This window comes from Phodopus roborovskii, mitochondrion, assembly GCF_943737965.1.
Source record: "Phodopus roborovskii mitochondrion, complete genome".
NCBI classification, from domain to species: domain Eukaryota; kingdom Metazoa; phylum Chordata; class Mammalia; order Rodentia; family Cricetidae; genus Phodopus; species Phodopus roborovskii.
This window is the reverse complement of record NC_031809.1, coordinates 1-16,273: the sequence shown is the minus strand read 5'-3', so window position 1 is coordinate 16,273 and position 16,273 is coordinate 1. Positions and strand designations below refer to the sequence as shown.

Genomic DNA, 16,273 nt, shown 5'->3' with positions numbered 1-16,273 from the left:
ATATATTATGTTGTCGTAACACTTGTTAAATTAGGCTTGAATAGGTGGTTTGAAATCGCGGGCCCTGTTTTTTGAAAATTTTACAGATACTGAAATTTGAGTTATATTTGGAGAATTACTAGAATGTGGGATAAAATTGCATTGGAATCTCTGTTTTTGGGGTTTGGCAGAGTGGAAGGTGTTAATTGGGGGGAAGGGGGGGTTTGGAGAATAAATCAAATATGATTCTTAAGTTATATGTCCAAGAAAACATTAATAATTATGTCTTTATATACTGTCTATGAGGATAAATGACACTTGAATAATAAGTCCAGCTACACGAATAAGGTGAACTTCATGCCTTGACGGCTATGGTGAGTCACAGCATACCGAAAAATAAAAAATACCAAAGGCACGAGACCACAGTTATGTTGGGCATGGGCTGATTAGACCCGTACCATCGAGATGTCTTATTTAAGGGGAACGTATGGACGATAAAACATTCGATGGCCCTGAAGTAAGAACCAGATGCCTGGTAAAGTTTCACATTAGTCACCCCCAAGTTAAAATGGGCCCGGAGCGAGAAGAGGGGCAGAGGTGGGCGGGTTGCTGGTTTCTCGGAGGATGGTAGAACTAGAGATTGGGGGGGACGGGGATAGTCATATGGAAAAGCAGGGCTATGACTAAAATGGGGTATGTAAGATAACGCAGGTATGTCCTAAGACATTGAGTTAATGTATTAAAGAATATTCATGTTGTAGTACATGGTATGTTGATAAAACATTATATGTCAATAGTTCATTAATTAAATAATACATGCTTATATGCTAGGGGAATATAATTTAATGTACGATATACATAAATGTATTATGGACTATATAATTTTATGTACAAGAAGTAGTTTAATTAGAATTTCAGCTTTGGGTGCTGATGGTGGGGGAATATCCTTCCTTCTTGATGTCCTGAGAAGAGTGTTTCTTCATTTTTGGCTTACAAAACCAGAGTAATTTTTTATACTATCAGGACTGTTAGGCGAATTTTAGCATGCTGTCTTCGATTATGCTTGCAATAGGTATGAAGATGACAATAGTGGCAAAGTAAATGATTGAGGCTAATTGGCCGATGATGATGAATGGGTATTCTACTGGTTGTCCTCCAATTCAGGTTAGGATTAGTAGGTCGGCTACTAGTAGTCAGTATATAAATTGTGTCAGTGGTCGGAATGTCATTGCTCGGTGTTTGGATGTGTGGAGGAGTGGGAGTACTGCTAGGATTAAGATAGAGAGGATTAGGGCTAGTACACCTCCTAGTTTGTTTGGGATTGATCGGAGGATGGCATATGCAAATAAGAAATACCACTCTGGTTTGATATGTGCTGGGGTGTTTAGTGGGTTTGCGGGAGTGTAGTTGTCTGGATCTCCAAGGATGTCTGGGAAGAATAGTACTAGAATTATTAATGTAATTAATAATAAAAATACTCCTAGTAGGTCTTTAATTGTGTAGTATGGGTGAAATGGGATTTTGTCTGCGTCTGAGTTTAGTCCTGTTGGGTTGTTAGATCCTGTTTCGTGTAGAAATAGTAAGTGTACTAGGACTAGTGCTGTGATAATGAATGGGAGAATAAAGTGAAATGCGAAGAAGCGTGTAAGTGTGGCTTTATCTACTGAGAAGCCTCCTCAGATCCATTCAACTAGTGTTGTACCAATGTATGGGATAGCTGAAAGTAAGTTTGTAATTACTGTTGCACCTCAGAAAGATATTTGTCCCCATGGTAGGACATACCCTATAAATGCTGTAGCTATGACTATAAATAGGAGGATAATACCGATGTTTCAGGTTTCTACCATGGTATATGACCCGTAGTAAATACCTCGTCCAACGTGGAGGAATAAGCAGATAAAGAATATTGAGGCTCCGTTTGCATGTAGGTAGCGAATGAGTCAGCCATAGTTAACATCTCGGCAGATGTGTGTTACTGATGAGAATGCTGTGGTTGTATCTGATGTGTAATGTATAGCTAGGAATAGTCCAGTTAGGATTTGTATGAGTAGACATAGTCCAATTAGGGATCCGAAGTTTCATCATGATGAGATGTTTGATGGGGCAGGAAGGTCAATAAATGAGTGGTTAATAATTTTTATTAATGGGTGATTTTTTCGTACGTTTGTCATTAGCGTTTCTATAGTTGAATTACAACGATGATTTTTCATGTCATTAGTCATAGTTAGAGTCTATGTAGAAATTATGACAGAATACATTTTCATTTTAAGTTCATTAATTGCTGTGGGTTGTTTAGGGGCATCATTAAAGCCATCTCCTATTTATGGTGGTTTGTGCTTAATTGTTAGTGGGTGTGCTGGTTGTTTGGCCGTGTTAGGGTTTGGTGGATCTTTTTTAGGTTTAATGGTGTTTTTAATCTATTTAGGTGGGATGATGGTTGTGTTTGGTTACACAACTGCTATGTCAGCTGATGAGTATCCTGAGACTTGGGTCTCTAGTTGATTATTTTTGGGTATCTTAGTTATAAGCATGTTTATAGAGCTAGGTATAAGTGTGGTTAATAAATATTATGAGGGTGTTGATTTGATTTTAGAATTAAATAGTATAGGGGGTTGAGTTGTTTATGATGGTGATGAGTTAGGTCTGATGGGGGAGGGTGGAGCTGGGGTGGCGGCTTTGTATAGTTGTTCAGCTTGGTTGATGGTAGTTTCTGGTTGGACTTTGTTTATGGGTATTTTTATTATTATTGAAATTACACGAGGTAATTAGTTAATAAAATGGGAATAGATAGTAGTGATACGATGAATGAGAGGAAGTAGAGTTTAATTAGGCCTTTTTGGTTTGTTAGTATTTGGGAGGCTAGTAGGTTGGAAGTAGATACTGTTTTTGGTATTGACTTTTCTATTAGTGTAAGGTCTATTAGGTAGAGGGCTTTGTTTAAGCTTTCAGTTAGTAGTTTTATCGAGGCAATTCGGTGAATTACTGTGGTAAAATACCCTAGTATGGTGGAAAAGGTGTTGGTTGGCAGCGGTTTGTTTATTTTTAGGTTGTACGTTAAATTGCTAAGTTCTAGGGAGATTATTAGTCCTGTAATTGTGACCAGGATAGCTGAGGTTTTTAGGTATCAGGGTATGGTTATTGGTGGGGTGAAGGTGATGGGTATGTTGTATGAAATAATAAATCCAGCAAAAATACTTCCTAGGGCTAGTCGTTTGATGGGGTTAGTTAGCTTTGAATTATTTTCGTTTAATGTAATCAGTGGTTGAAATCGGGGTTTATTTATTAGGGCGAAGAAAATGATTCGTAGGCTGTAGGCTGCTGTCATAGAGGTGGCTACGAGTGTGATTAGTAGGGCTCAGGCGTTGGTGTGGCACGTGTTTATTGTCTCGATGATTAAATCTTTGGAATAAAATCCTGTGAGGAATGGTATGCCCGTTAAGGCAAGGCTGCCAATAGTTAGGCATGAGGAGGTGAATGGTAGGGGGGTAAATAGTCCTCCTATTTTTCGGATATCTTGCTCATCTCCCAGACTGTGAATAATGGAGCCTGAGCATATAAATAGTATGGCTTTGAAGAAGGCATGCGTGCAGATATGTAGGAAAGCAAGGTGAGGTTGATTTAGTCCTAGCGTGACTATTATAAGTCCTAGTTGGCTTGATGTGGAAAAAGCTACAATTTTTTTGATATCATTTTGGGTGAGGGCGCAGATGGCTGTAAATAGTGTGGTTATTGATCCTAGGCATAGTATAGCTGTTAGTATTACATTATTGTTGGAGGTTATTGGATGAAATCGGATTAATAGAAAGATACCTGCTACTACCATGGTGCTGGAGTGCAGTAATGCTGAGACTGGGGTTGGGCCTTCTATGGCTGACGGGAGTCATGGGTGAAGTCCAAATTGTGCTGATTTGCCTGTGGCTGCTAGTAGAAGTCCTATTAGGGGGATAATATTTTGTTTGTCAGTGGTAAAAATCTGTTGAAGTTCCCATGAGTTACAATTTAGGCATAGTCAAGCTATAGCTAGAATAAAGCCAATATCTCCAATTCGGTTATATAGGATTGCTTGTAGGGCTGCTGTGTTGGCGTCTGATCGTCCGTACCATCAGCCGATTAGTAAGAATGATATAATTCCTACACCCTCCCATCCGATGAATAGTTGGAGAAGGTTGTTAGCTGAGGTGAGAATGATTATAGTAATAAGAAATATGATGAGGTACTTTATAAATCGGTCTAGGTGTGGGTCTGAGTGTATGTATCACGATGAGAACTCTATGATAGATCATGTAACATATAGTGCTACTGGTAAAAAGATGATGCAGAAGAAATCAAATTTTAGGCTAATAGATAGCTCGATTGAGTTAATGGTGATTCAGTGTCAGCTGGTGATTAGAAGTTCTGTGTTATTATTGAATAGTACATAAAGGGGAATCAAGCTTAGAAAGAATGAGTATTTAATTGATGATGTGATGTATATTGATAAGTTAGGTGGCTTGCTATTTGTTAGTGTGGCGACGACTGGGATTATAAGTAGAAATATGATTAGAATAATTGTTGATGTGATGGTATTAATTACTTTTATTTGGAGTTGCACCAAGTTTTTGGCTCCTAAGGCCAATGGATTACTTCTATCCTATAAAAGTAAGGAAGCCGTGTTTTTATACACGGGGGCATGAGTTAGCAGCTCTTGCATACTTTCTTGGTAGATAAGGGTTTTAATACCCTGTCTTCAGGTTCACGGTCTGATGTTTTTATAAACTATACCTACATAGTGTTAGGCCTAAAATTAATTTAGGGTTGATTGTTAATAGGGCTAGTGGCATTAGGTGAAGTACTATTAGTGTTAGCTCTCGTGTATGTGAGGGGTATAGGTTATTTATGTGGATTAATAGTTTCCCTCGTTGAGTTATGATTACTATGTAGAGGGAATAGAGAGCTGTAATTAGAATATTAAGTCCTACGAGGATTAGGGAGATATTTGACCATGAGAATAGGGATACTGTAATTAGGAGCTCACCGATGAGATTAATTGTTGGTGGGAGGGCTAGGTTGGTTAGGCTTGTTAGGAATCATAGCAGGGCTATGAGGGGAAAGATTGTTTGTAGTCCCCGGGCTATGATTATTGTTCGGCTGTGAATACGTTCGTAATTTGTATTAGCTAAGCAGAATATGAGGGATGATGTTAGTCCGTGTGCAATTATTAATGCTGAGGCTCCCATAAAGCTTCATGGGGTTTGGATTATAATAGCTGCAATAACTAGAGCTATGTGGCTTACTGAAGAGTATGCGATTAGTGATTTTAGATCTGTTTGTCGTAGACAGATTGAACTAGTTATAATTATTCCTCATAGGGATAGGATAATAAATGGGTAGGCCATGGTTTTTGTAAGCGGCTCTAGTACTATTGCTATTCGTATCATTCCGTATCCCCCTAGTTTTAATAGGATGGCTGCAAGGATTATTGATCCTGCAATGGGGGCTTCTACGTGGGCTTTGGGGAGTCAGAGGTGAACCCCGTATAGTGGTATTTTAACTATAAACGCTATAATGCATGCTAGTCATAAAATGTAGTTAGATCATGTTGGATTTTGTGGTGAAGTGTTAAGTGATAGTAGAGTGAAATTTAGGGACCCTAGTGTGTTTTGTATTGATAGTAGAGCAATTAATAGGGGGATTGACCCGATTAAGGTATAAAATAGGAAGTACAGGCCTGCATTTAGTCGTTCTGTTTGATTACCCCATCGTGTAATAATAATTAGTGTGGGGATCAGGGTTGCTTCGAACAGGATATAAAATAGGATTAATTCGTTTGCTGAGAAAGTTAATACTAAGAGGATTTGTAGTGTGATTAGTATAGAGATATATAGTTTTTTGTTAAGATTGGTCTGGTTTTTTATGTGATTTTGGCTAGCCAGTAGTATAAGTGGGAGCAGTCATGTGGTTAATATTGTTAGGGGTGAAGAGAGGGGGTCTGTGAAGAATACTGTGGAGAAGCTATAGTAGTAACATTCTTGCCACAGAGTTGTTAGGGCAATCATGTTAATGATAAGGCTGTAGGAAGTAATGTTGATTCATACCTTCTTATTTTCTGAGAATCATGTTAGCGGGATAAGTATAATTGATGGGACAATAATTTTTAGCATTGTAGTAGGTTGAGATTTTGTACATAGTCTGTTCCGTATGTGTTGGAGACCTTTACTAGGAGGGCTAGACCCACAGCTGCTTCACATGCAGCAAAGACTAGGATTACAATGGGAATAGGGTACATAATTATTGAGTGTGAGTTTAATGAGGTGATGGCTGTTATGATAAATAGGGTTAGTATCATGCCCTCTAGGCATAAGAGGGTTGATATGAGGTGGGATCGAAATATCAGGGTCCCTAGTAGGGAGAAGATGAATGCTAGCGAGATATTAAGTACTGTTATTGTCATTTGGTAATTATGATATAAGTCATAATTTAATGAGTCGAAATCATTGGTTTTTGATTAAACTAATTACCAGGGTTATTCAGTTCATTCTAGGCCCTTTTGTTTTCACTCATAGGCTAGTCCTAGTGCTAGGATGGTTAGGAACGAGAAGGCTATAATTAGGGTTAGAATTAAGTTTGTTGTTTGCATGGCTCAGGGTAGTGGGAGGAGTAGGGCAATTTCTAGGTCAAATAGGAGAAAAGTGATTGCTACAAGAAAAAATTTTATAGAGAAAGGAAGTCGGGCTGAGCTTATTGGGTCAAACCCGCATTCATAGGGGCTTGCTTTTTCTGTGTAGATATTAAGTTGGGGTAGTCAGAAGGCTAGTGTAATTAATGTGAGGGATAGGGTAATGTTTGTAATAGTGGTTAATATCAAGTTTATTACTTTATTCTAGGTTGGGTCTAGATCTAACTGATTGGAAGTCAATTGTACTAATATACTAAGAAAGTAGGATCCTCATCAATAGATTGATACGTAGAGGAATAGTCAGACAACATCTACGAAGTGTCAGTATCATGCTGCGGCTTCAAAGCCAAAGTGGTGTTTTGATGTAAAGTGGAATTTTAGTTGGCGTATAAAGCATACTGTTAGGAATGTGGAGCCAATAATTACGTGTAATCCGTGGAATCCTGTGGCTATAAAGAATGTAGATCCATAAATTCCGTCTGAGATAGAAAAGGATGTCTCTAGGTACTCTGATGCCTGTAAAACTGTAAAGTAGATGCCTAGAGCAATTGTAATAAGTAGGGCTTGATTTATATTATTTCGTTTTCCTTCCATAAGGCTGTGATGGGCTCATGTAATCGATACCCCTGATGCTAGGAGGACAGAGGTGTTTAGTAGGGGTACTTCAAGTGGGTTTAATGGTGTGATGCCTGTTGGTGGTCAGCAGCCGCCTAGGTCGTGTGTAGGTACTAAGCTGGAATGATAGAAAGCTCAGAAGAATCCAGCGAAGAAAAACACTTCTGATACAATAAACAGGATTATGCCATATCGAAGTCCTTTTTGGACAATTGGTGTGTGGTGGCCTTGGTATGTACCTTCTCGTACAATGTCTCGTCATCATTGATATATTGTAAGTATATTTGATAGAAGACCTAGGTATAGCAGGGTGAGTGAGTTGTAGTGAAATCATATTACTAAGCCTGAGGTTAAAAGTAGTGCTGAGAAGGCTCCTGTGAGTGGTCATGGGCTTGGGTTAACTATGTGATAGGCGTGTGTTTGGTGGGTCATTATGTGTTGTCATGTAAATAAAGGCTTACAAGTAGGGTAAATACGTAGGCTTGAATTAGGGCTACTGCAAATTCTAGGATGGTCAGTAGAACTAGGATAATAAATGTGATGGTAGCTGTGGGTGGACTAATGGTTGTGAGTACTAGGGTAGCCCCTCCAATTAAGTGTATGAGTAGGTGACCTGCAGTGATGTTAGCTGTTAGACGGACTGCTAGGGCTATGGGTTGAATAAAAAGGCTGATTGTTTCAATAATGATAAGTATGGGGATTAGTGAGATAGGGGTTCCTTGGGGTAGGAAGTGGGCTAAAGAGTGTTTTATTTTGTGTCGAAACCCTAAGATTACAGTTCCTGCTCACAGGGGGATAGCTAGGCCTAAGTTTATAGAAAGTTGGGTTGTCGGAGTAAATGTGTGAGGTAATAAGCCTAGTAGGTTTGTTGATCCAATGAATATAATTAGAGACACTAGTATAAGTGCTCATGTACGTCCTTTGGGTGAGTGAATCATTATTATCTGCTTAGTGACTAGTTTAATAAGTCATTGTTGAAAGGTGTGTACTCGGTTGTTGATCAGGCGTTTTGAGGTCGTCAATAATATTGATGGAATCATAATGATAATAATTACAATTGGGAGTCCTATTATTGTAGGGGTAATGAAAGAGGCAAATAGATTTTCGTTCATTTTAGTTCTCAAGGGTTATTTGATTTTAAGTAGTTGATATTTTTGTTAGATGGATTTGTATAGAAATTTAGTGAAGATACTTTCAATTGTATTAAGATGAATAGTGTGATTAAGGAGGCTAAGACTGTAACAAATCATGTAGATGTGTCTAGTTGTGGCATATCATTATGGGGATGGGGACCCCTCCCTAACTTTAGCTTAAAAGGCTAACGCTCTTAGCTTCATAATGGTTCTAGATTATTGATTCTGATCAGTTTTCAAAGTTTTTTAGTGGGACTATTTCTAATACGATGGGTATAAAGCTATGATTGGAGCCACAGATTTCTGAGCATTGGCCGTAGAATAGGCCAGGTCGGTTGGATGAAATTGTAGCCTGATTTAGTCGCCCAGGGATGGCATCAGTTTTTAATCCTAGGGATGGGACAGCTCATGAGTGTAAGACGTCTTCAGATGAAATTAATATGCGAATTGGTAGTTCTATTGGTAGAACCACTCGATTGTCTACTTCTAGCAGTCGTAGATCTCCTGGTTTTAGTTCGTTTGTAGGAATCATATAAGAGTCGAAGCACAGTTCTTCGTAGTCAGTGTATTCATAGCTTCAATATCATTGATGTCCTATAGTTTTTACTGTAAGGACTGGGTTGTTGATTTCATCTATTATATACAAAATTCGTAGGGATGGAAGGGCGATTATGATTAGAATTACGGCTGGTAGGATTGTTCAGACAGTTTCCACTTCTTGTGCGTCTATAGTATTAGTGTGGGTAAGATTTGTCGTTAATATAAGAGTAATAATATAAAGAACTAGAGAACTAATTAAGAATACGATTATTAGGGTGTGGTCGTGGAAATTTATTAACTCTTCTATAATTGGGGATGTTGCGTCTTGTAAGCCTAGTTGAGAAGAATAAGCCATATAAGATATATAGAGGTTAGTCTATAATTTAACTTTGACAAAGTTAGGTAATAATTTTACTAATATCTCATTGAGAAAGACATAGAGGTTATGGAGTTGGCTTGAAACCAATTTTAGGGGGTTCGAATCCTTCCTTTCTTATTTTACTTTAACAAATGTTGGTTCCTCAAATGTGTGGTATGGTGGAGGACACCCGTGGAGTCATTCAAGATTGGTGGATGTGTGTTCCACTGTTAGGACTTCTCGTTTAGAGGCGAAAGCCTCTCAGATCATAAAAATTATTACTAGTACGGCGGTTAGTGAGATGAAAGATCCTATGGATGATACTGTGTTTCATGTTGTGTAAGCGTCTGGGTAATCTGAGTATCGTCGTGGCATACCTGATAGGCCTAAGAAATGTTGTGGGAAGAATGTTAAATTTACTCCTACAAATATGATGGCAAAGTGGGCTTTTGCTCATGTGTCATCAAGAGTGTAACCCGAGAATAGTGGGAATCAGTGGACAAACCCTGCTATGATTGCAAATACTGCTCCTATTGATAATACATAGTGGAAGTGGGCTACTACATAGTAGGTGTCATGGAGGACAATATCTAGGGATGAGTTTGACAGTACAATTCCCGTAAGTCCGCCTACTGTAAATAGGAAAATAAATCCCAATGCTCATAGCATAGCTGGGGATCACTTAATATTACCCCCGTGGAGTGTTGCTAGTCAGCTAAATACTTTTACCCCGGTTGGAATGGCGATGATTATGGTGGCAGATGTGAAGTATGCTCGGGTGTCCACGTCTAGTCCTACTGTAAATATATGGTGGGCTCATACAATAAATCCTAGAAACCCAATCGACATTATTGCTCATACTATTCCTATATAGCCGAATGGTTCTTTTTTTCCTGAGTAGTATGTGACAATGTGTGAAATGATTCCGAAGCCCGGTAGGATAAGAATATAGACTTCTGGGTGTCCGAAGAATCAGAATAAGTGTTGGTAGAGGATTGGGTCTCCTCCTCCAGCAGGGTCAAAAAAGGTTGTGTTTAGATTTCGGTCTGTTAGAAGTATTGTAATGCCTGCAGCTAGTACTGGTAGTGAGAGAAGTAGTAGGACAGCTGTAATAAGAACGGATCATACGAACAATGGGGTTTGATATTGTGTTATAGCTGGTGGTTTTATGTTAATAATTGTGGTGATGAAGTTAATAGCTCCTAGGATAGATGAGACTCCTGCTAGGTGTAGTGAAAAGATTGTTAGGTCTACCGATGCTCCAGCGTGGGCTAAGTTTCCTGCTAGTGGGGGGTATACAGTTCATCCTGTTCCTGCCCCGGCTTCAACTATTGATGATGCTAGAAGTAGGAGAAATGACGGTGGTAGAAGTCAGAAACTTATGTTATTTATTCGTGGGAATGCTATGTCTGGTGCTCCAATTATTAGGGGGACCAGTCAGTTTCCAAACCCCCCAATTATTATTGGTATTACCATAAAGAAAATTATTACGAATGCATGGGCTGTGACGATTACGTTGTAGATTTGGTCATCACCTAGTAGGGCTCCTGGTTGGCCTAGCTCTGCTCGGATGAGAATACTTAAGGCTGTACCTACTATACCCGCTCAGGCCCCGAATATTAGATATAGGGTTCCGATGTCTTTGTGGTTGGTTGAAAATAATCAGCGGTTAATGAACATAGGTAAAATGGCTGAGTAAGCATTAGACTGTAAATCTAAAGACAGAGGTTTGAGGCCTCTTTTTACCAGGTCTTAAGGTGATAATCACATCGAATTGCAAATTCGAAGGTGTAGATAACATACTCTACTAAGGCTTCTCCCGCCCCCTTTCTGATAGGCGGGAGAAGTAGATTGAGGCCAGTAGTTGGGTATTTAGCTGTTAACTAAAATTTCGTAGGTTTAAGTCCTGCCAATCTAGTGAGGATTTAGCTTAAATTAAAGCAATTGATTTGCATTCATTAGATGTAAGATGTAGACTTACAGTCCTTAGGCAGAAGTTAAACTTGTATGTTTACTAAGGGCTTTGAAGGCTCTCGGACTTATTATCCTAAACTTCTTATGTTAGTATAGTTGATAGGGGTAGGGTTATAGTGCTTAGAATGGTTGCTGTTGATAGAACGGTGTGATTTTTTATGTGGGTGTGGTGTAGAAATATTTTTGAAGTGTTGTTTGTTGGGAAGGTAATTAGGGATGTGGAGTAAATTAAGCGTGTGTAGAAAAATAGGTTAATCAGTGCTGCTATGGCTATTAGCGTGGCTAGGATGTGGCTATTATTTTTTAAAAGTTCTGAGATGATAAGTCATTTTGGGAGAAACCCTGTTAATGGTGGAAGGCCTCCTATGGATAGTAGGGTTAGGGTTGTCAGGGGAAGTATTGTTGGTATTTTGTTTCACAGGAGGGATATTGTTTTGATTGAGGTAAGTGAGTATGTTTTTATAATTATAATTATGGTTAGTGTCAGTAGGATATATAGGGTTAAGTTTATTATAGTTAATAGTGGGTTATAGGGTAGAATAGCCACCATCCATCCCATGTGTGCGATGGATGAATAGGCCATGATTTTTCGGGTTTGTGTTTGGTTAAGTCCATTTCATGCTCCAATTAATACTGAGATGAGGGCGGAGGTTGTTAGTAGATATGTATTTATCAGTTCATATGTCTGAAATAGGATTGCTATTGGTGCTAGTTTTTGTCATGTTAGAAGAATGATGCTAGTTTTTAGTGGGATTCCTTGGGTTACTTCTGGTAGTCAAGAGTGTAGGGGTGCTAGGCCTAGTTTGATTGCTAGGGAGATAAATATTAAGGTAATGATTGTGTTGTCTGACTGAGAATTAATTATTCATGTTCCTAAAAATTTGAAGTTTATTGTAATGGCTAGTAGAAAGATTATAGAAGCTGTGGCTTGTGTAATGAAGTATTTTGTTGCTGCTTCTGTGGATCGTGGGTTTTTTTTGTCAGTTATAAGTGGGATAATAGCTAGTAAGTTTATTTCAAGACCAATTCATATAAGAAAGTAGTTGGTGCTGAGTATAGTGACTATTGGGCCTGAAAAGATTGTGAAGTAAATGATGAGGAGGGTGAATGGGTTAATTAGTACGGGAAGGGTTTAAACCAACATTTTCGGGGTATGGGCCCGATAGCTTTATTAGCTGACCTTACTTTTAGCTGGTGTAGAATATAGTATAAAGGTAGTACGTAGAATTTTGAATTCTAAAGTATAGGTTCAATTCCTGTTGTCCTAGAAATAAGAGGGCTTAAACCTCTATAATTTACTCTATCAAAGTAACTCTTTTTCAGACATATTTCTAAGTGTAAGGTGGTATACTTGCTATGAATATTGGTATTGAGATATGTCATGTACAGAGGGCTAGAGTTAGGGGTAGGAAATTTTTTCATAGGAGGTGTATTAGTTGGTCATATCGAAATCGTGGGTAGGATGCTCGAACTCATAAAAATATTGAGGTGAGTAGGAGTGTTTTGATTATGAAGTTAGTTGTATATATTTCTGGGTAGTTCGGGTCATGTGCTGGCCCTAGAAATACGATTGTTGATAGGGCATTTATTATAATAATGTTAGTGTATTCGGCTATGAAGAATAGGGCGAATGGGCCTGCGGCGTATTCTACGTTAAAGCCAGAGACAAGTTCTGATTCACCCTCTGTTAGGTCGAATGGGGCCCGGTTGGTTTCAGCTAGGGTTGAAATGTATCATATTATAGCTAGTGGTCATGATGAAATTAATAGTCATATAGGTTCTTGGGTTGTAATAAAGGTTTGGAGTGAGAATGATCCACTTATTAGGAGAACTGATAATAGGATAATTGCTATTGTTACTTCGTATGAGATTGTTTGTGCTACTGCTCGTAATGCTCCAAATAAAGAGTACTTTGAGTTTGATGCTCATCCTGACCATAAGATTGAGTAGACAGCTAGGCTTGAGGTGGCTAGGATAAATAAGATTCCCATATTCATGTTGATTAGGGGGTGGGGTATTGGTAGGGGAACTCATAGGCTAAACGCTAGGGTGAGTGATAGTGTGGGGGCTAAAATAAATAGGGATGTTGAGGTAGTTAAGGGTCGTAGGGGTTCTTTAATGAACAGTTTTATTGCGTCGGCGAATGGTTGTAGAATTCCGTATGGCCCTACGATATTTGGCCCCTTTCGTAGTTGTATATAGCCTAGTATTTTTCGTTCTACTAGTGTTAGAAAGGCTATAGCGATTAGGATAGGTAGTAGAAGTGTGAGGGTATTAATAAAGTGCACTGTTAGGGAGAGGACTTGAACCTCTGAGTAAAAGGTTTTAAACCTTTCGCAATTTCCGGGCTCTGCCACCCTAACAATCCCCTGTTCTAGGGGTAAAGTGTACATACTTACTATAATTTAGATAGTTTCATTAATTAGTTTGGAGCGCTTTTGTTAAGGGGGCTCCATTTCTCTTGTCCTTTCGTACTGGGAGAAATTGTTAATAGATAGAAACCGACCTGGATTGCTCCGGTCTGAACTCAGATCACGTAGGACTTTAATCGTTGAACAAACGAACCTTTAATAGCTTCTACACCATTGGGATGTCCTGATCCAACATCGAGGTCGTAAACCCTAATTGTCGATATGGACTCTTGAATAGGATTGCGCTGTTATCCCTAGGGTAACTTAGTCCGTTGATCAAATGTTTTTGGGTCAATTGGACAGTTAATGCTTCGACTTGTGTGTCTAGGCTATAGTCATTCGGAGGATTTTTTATTCTCCGAGGTCACCCCAACCAAAATCCAGAGCTTATGCTTTAAATGTTTTATTACCAGTAGGTCGGTTTATATTATTTGGTTAAGCTATGGGATTAAAGCTCCATAGGGTCTTCTCGTCTTATTAGAGTATTCCCGCCTCTTCACGGGAAGGTCAATTTCACTGATTAGAAGTAAGAGACAGTTGAATCCTCGTTAAGCCATTCATTCTAGTCCCTAATTAAGGAACAAGTGATTATGCTACCTTTGCACGGTCAGGATACCGCGGCCGTTAAACTAATGTCACTGGGCAGGCATTGCCTCTAATACTTGTAATGCTAGAGGTGATGTTTTTGGTAAACAGGCGGGATTCTTGTTTGCCTAGTTCCTTTTACTTCTTTTAATCTTTCCTTTAAGCACACCTGTGTTGGGTTAACATTAAGTGAAAAGTGAGTTTTACATTGTGATGGTAAACTTATATATGTTAACTAGCAATGGTTATCCGGGTTGTTATAGGCTTGTGCTCGGAGAAAAAAAATTCTTGTTACTCATACTAACATTGTCTCATCTATAAACAAATAGATTGACCCAATTTTTAAATAGGAGGTCGTTTTAAGTTTTAGGTATTGTAAGGTTCTTAGTGTTGAGCTTGAACGCTTTCTTTATTGGTGGCTGCTTTAAAGCCAACTATGGTCTGTTTTTTTGGCTTACTCACTATTTAAGGTTTTCTCCTTAGCCTAAAGAGCTGTCCCTCTTTAGGCTATATTTTAAGATTACATTTTGATTTGGTTTTCTTAGGGTAATCTTAAAGTAGAACTGAAATTCTTTTTTGGGTAACCAGCTATCACTAAACTCGTTTGGCTTTTCACCTCTACCTAGAAGTCTTCCCACTATTTTGCTACATAGACGGGTTCATCCTTAAAATTGCTCTTAGGTAGCTCGTTTAGTTTCGGGGTTCCTAGCTTAAATTCTTTTAGTTAGGTGTTTTCTAGTTAGTTCATTATGCAAAAGGTACAAGATTTAATCTTTGCTTTTATGTGCTTTAAACATTTCTTTCATCTTTCCCTTACGGTACTGTCTCTATAGCTCCTTAAATTTAGTTTCTTTCTCCAATACTGCTTTAGTTTGAATGTTTTAGTTGATTGATGAGAATAGTTGAGTCTAATATTTATAGGGCTAGGGTTAGCTCATAGCGTCCATTGGGTGTGGAGTCTTCTGGGTGTAGACCAGATGCTTTATTGGGTTTAAGCTACACTGTGATTAATCCAAGCACACTTTCCAGTATGCTTACCTTGTTACGACTTATCTCCTCTCATGAATTTTTGTTGTAATTATGTATAATGTTTGTTTGTTCAATTTGAGGAGGGTGACGGGCGGTGTGTACGTACTTCATTGCTCTATTCAATTAAGCTCTCTATTCTTAATTTACTACTAAATCCTCCTTTGCCCTTTAGTTTTCATAAAGGGTCTCGTAGTGTTCTTAAAAAGAAAATGTAGCCCATTGCTTCCCACCTCATAGGCTACACCTTGACCTAACGTTTTTATGGCGATAATCTTGCTTACTTTTATTCTTTTTTAAGGTTTGCTGAAGATGGCGGTATATAGGCTGGATTAGCAAGAGGTGGTGAGGTATAGCGGGGTATATCGATTATAGAACAGGCTCCTCTAGGTGGATATAAAGTACCGCCAAGTCCTTTGAGTTTTAAGCTGTGGCTAGTAGTTCTCAGGCAAATAGTTTTGTTATTTAAGTATTTAGGTTTAGGGCTAAGCATAGTGGGGTATCTAATCCCAGTTTGGGTCTTAGCTATCGTGTATTATTTTATTAGAATTACTTTCGTTATTGAATTTAAGTCTGATAATGAATTTTCACATATTAATCAGGTTTTAATTCTATTGTTGAGTCTTATAAACACGTTTTACGCCGAGAATAATTAGTTTGGGTTAATCGTATGACCGCGGTGGCTGGCACGAAATTTACCAACCCTTGAGAGGTATAACTTAGTCAAACTTTCGTTCATTGCTTAATTTTTATCACTGCTGAATCCCGTGGGGGCGTGGCTGGGCAAGGCGTCTTTAGCTATAAGGTATGTGCTTGATGCCCTCTCCTTAGGGTTTAGCATAAAACCTAGGGATTTGACACTGGGTTATGGATATTCGCATGTGTAACTTTACCTCTAATTAACTATAAGGCCAGGACCAAACCTTTTTGTTTATGGGATCAGAAATCCATCTAAGCATTTTCAGTGCTTTGCTTTAGTTGATTAAGCTACATGAAC

General features: G+C 38.6%; 13 protein-coding genes and 24 non-coding genes across 37 annotated transcripts, besides 1 other annotated feature; 9 read left to right on the top strand and 28 right to left on the bottom strand. All coding sequences in view use genetic code 2, as the record gives it.

The window, feature by feature from the left end:
• Positions 1 to 872: a D loop.
• Positions 871 to 937, top strand: BOP69_gt22. The gene has a single exon. It is a non-coding gene; the product is annotated as a tRNA-Pro (tRNA).
• BOP69_gt21 lies at positions 938 to 1,005 on the bottom strand. Its single transcript has one exon. It is a non-coding gene; the product is annotated as a tRNA-Thr (tRNA).
• A 2-nt stretch (positions 1,006 to 1,007) lies between these two features.
• Positions 1,008 to 2,150, bottom strand: BOP69_gp01 (CYTB). Its single transcript has one exon. The coding sequence runs from the start codon at positions 2,148 to 2,150 to the stop codon at positions 1,008 to 1,010; it is 1,143 nt and encodes a 380-aa protein (YP_009316448.1).
• Positions 2,151 to 2,154: 4 nt separating this feature from the next.
• Positions 2,155 to 2,223, top strand: BOP69_gt20. The gene has a single exon. It is a non-coding gene; the product is annotated as a tRNA-Glu (tRNA).
• BOP69_gp02 (ND6) lies at positions 2,224 to 2,748 on the top strand. The gene has a single exon. It carries the CDS (start codon positions 2,224 to 2,226, stop codon positions 2,746 to 2,748), a length of 525 nt encoding a protein of 174 aa, YP_009316447.1.
• BOP69_gp03 (ND5) lies at positions 2,732 to 4,549 on the bottom strand. Its single transcript has one exon. It carries the CDS (start codon positions 4,547 to 4,549, stop codon positions 2,732 to 2,734), a length of 1,818 nt encoding a protein of 605 aa, YP_009316446.1.
• On the bottom strand, positions 4,550 to 4,619 carry BOP69_gt19. The gene has a single exon. It is a non-coding gene; the product is annotated as a tRNA-Leu (tRNA).
• BOP69_gt18 lies at positions 4,620 to 4,677 on the bottom strand. Its single transcript has one exon. It is a non-coding gene; the product is annotated as a tRNA-Ser (tRNA).
• On the bottom strand, positions 4,678 to 4,744 carry BOP69_gt17. Its single transcript has one exon. It is a non-coding gene; the product is annotated as a tRNA-His (tRNA).
• BOP69_gp04 (ND4) lies at positions 4,745 to 6,119 on the bottom strand. The gene has a single exon. A coding segment is annotated over exon 1 (1,375 nt).
• Positions 6,113 to 6,409, bottom strand: BOP69_gp05 (ND4L). Its single transcript has one exon. It carries the CDS (start codon positions 6,407 to 6,409, stop codon positions 6,113 to 6,115), a length of 297 nt encoding a protein of 98 aa, YP_009316444.1.
• BOP69_gt16 lies at positions 6,410 to 6,478 on the bottom strand. The gene has a single exon. It is a non-coding gene; the product is annotated as a tRNA-Arg (tRNA).
• Positions 6,479 to 6,481: 3 nt separating this feature from the next.
• Positions 6,482 to 6,829, bottom strand: BOP69_gp06 (ND3). The gene has a single exon. The coding sequence runs from the start codon at positions 6,827 to 6,829 to the stop codon at positions 6,482 to 6,484; it is 348 nt and encodes a 115-aa protein (YP_009316443.1).
• On the bottom strand, positions 6,830 to 6,897 carry BOP69_gt15. Its single transcript has one exon. It is a non-coding gene; the product is annotated as a tRNA-Gly (tRNA).
• BOP69_gp07 (COX3) lies at positions 6,898 to 7,681 on the bottom strand. Its single transcript has one exon. A coding segment is annotated over exon 1 (784 nt).
• BOP69_gp08 (ATP6) lies at positions 7,681 to 8,361 on the bottom strand. Its single transcript has one exon. The coding sequence runs from the start codon at positions 8,359 to 8,361 to the stop codon at positions 7,681 to 7,683; it is 681 nt and encodes a 226-aa protein (YP_009316441.1).
• Positions 8,319 to 8,522, bottom strand: BOP69_gp09 (ATP8). Its single transcript has one exon. It carries the CDS (start codon positions 8,520 to 8,522, stop codon positions 8,319 to 8,321), a length of 204 nt encoding a protein of 67 aa, YP_009316440.1.
• A 1-nt stretch (position 8,523) lies between these two features.
• Positions 8,524 to 8,590, bottom strand: BOP69_gt14. Its single transcript has one exon. It is a non-coding gene; the product is annotated as a tRNA-Lys (tRNA).
• Positions 8,591 to 8,593: 3 nt separating this feature from the next.
• Positions 8,594 to 9,277, bottom strand: BOP69_gp10 (COX2). The gene has a single exon. The coding sequence runs from the start codon at positions 9,275 to 9,277 to the stop codon at positions 8,594 to 8,596; it is 684 nt and encodes a 227-aa protein (YP_009316439.1).
• A 1-nt stretch (position 9,278) lies between these two features.
• Positions 9,279 to 9,346, bottom strand: BOP69_gt13. Its single transcript has one exon. It is a non-coding gene; the product is annotated as a tRNA-Asp (tRNA).
• A 3-nt stretch (positions 9,347 to 9,349) lies between these two features.
• BOP69_gt12 lies at positions 9,350 to 9,418 on the top strand. The gene has a single exon. It is a non-coding gene; the product is annotated as a tRNA-Ser (tRNA).
• On the bottom strand, positions 9,416 to 10,960 carry BOP69_gp11 (COX1). Its single transcript has one exon. The coding sequence runs from the start codon at positions 10,958 to 10,960 to the stop codon at positions 9,416 to 9,418; it is 1,545 nt and encodes a 514-aa protein (YP_009316438.1).
• Position 10,961: 1 nt separating this feature from the next.
• On the top strand, positions 10,962 to 11,028 carry BOP69_gt11. The gene has a single exon. It is a non-coding gene; the product is annotated as a tRNA-Tyr (tRNA).
• BOP69_gt10 lies at positions 11,029 to 11,096 on the top strand. Its single transcript has one exon. It is a non-coding gene; the product is annotated as a tRNA-Cys (tRNA).
• Positions 11,097 to 11,127: 31 nt separating this feature from the next.
• Positions 11,128 to 11,198, top strand: BOP69_gt09. Its single transcript has one exon. It is a non-coding gene; the product is annotated as a tRNA-Asn (tRNA).
• Position 11,199: 1 nt separating this feature from the next.
• On the top strand, positions 11,200 to 11,269 carry BOP69_gt08. The gene has a single exon. It is a non-coding gene; the product is annotated as a tRNA-Ala (tRNA).
• A 2-nt stretch (positions 11,270 to 11,271) lies between these two features.
• Positions 11,272 to 11,338, bottom strand: BOP69_gt07. Its single transcript has one exon. It is a non-coding gene; the product is annotated as a tRNA-Trp (tRNA).
• On the bottom strand, positions 11,339 to 12,371 carry BOP69_gp12 (ND2). The gene has a single exon. A coding segment is annotated over exon 1 (1,033 nt).
• BOP69_gt06 lies at positions 12,372 to 12,447 on the bottom strand. The gene has a single exon. It is a non-coding gene; the product is annotated as a tRNA-Met (tRNA).
• A 4-nt stretch (positions 12,448 to 12,451) lies between these two features.
• Positions 12,452 to 12,522, top strand: BOP69_gt05. The gene has a single exon. It is a non-coding gene; the product is annotated as a tRNA-Gln (tRNA).
• On the bottom strand, positions 12,520 to 12,587 carry BOP69_gt04. Its single transcript has one exon. It is a non-coding gene; the product is annotated as a tRNA-Ile (tRNA).
• Positions 12,588 to 13,542, bottom strand: BOP69_gp13 (ND1). The gene has a single exon. A coding segment is annotated over exon 1 (955 nt).
• BOP69_gt03 lies at positions 13,543 to 13,617 on the bottom strand. The gene has a single exon. It is a non-coding gene; the product is annotated as a tRNA-Leu (tRNA).
• Position 13,618: 1 nt separating this feature from the next.
• BOP69_gr01 lies at positions 13,619 to 15,184 on the bottom strand. The gene has a single exon. It is a non-coding gene; the product is annotated as a 16S ribosomal RNA (ribosomal RNA).
• On the bottom strand, positions 15,185 to 15,256 carry BOP69_gt02. The gene has a single exon. It is a non-coding gene; the product is annotated as a tRNA-Val (tRNA).
• Position 15,257: 1 nt separating this feature from the next.
• On the bottom strand, positions 15,258 to 16,203 carry BOP69_gr02. The gene has a single exon. It is a non-coding gene; the product is annotated as a 12S ribosomal RNA (ribosomal RNA).
• A 1-nt stretch (position 16,204) lies between these two features.
• BOP69_gt01 lies at positions 16,205 to 16,273 on the bottom strand. Its single transcript has one exon. It is a non-coding gene; the product is annotated as a tRNA-Phe (tRNA).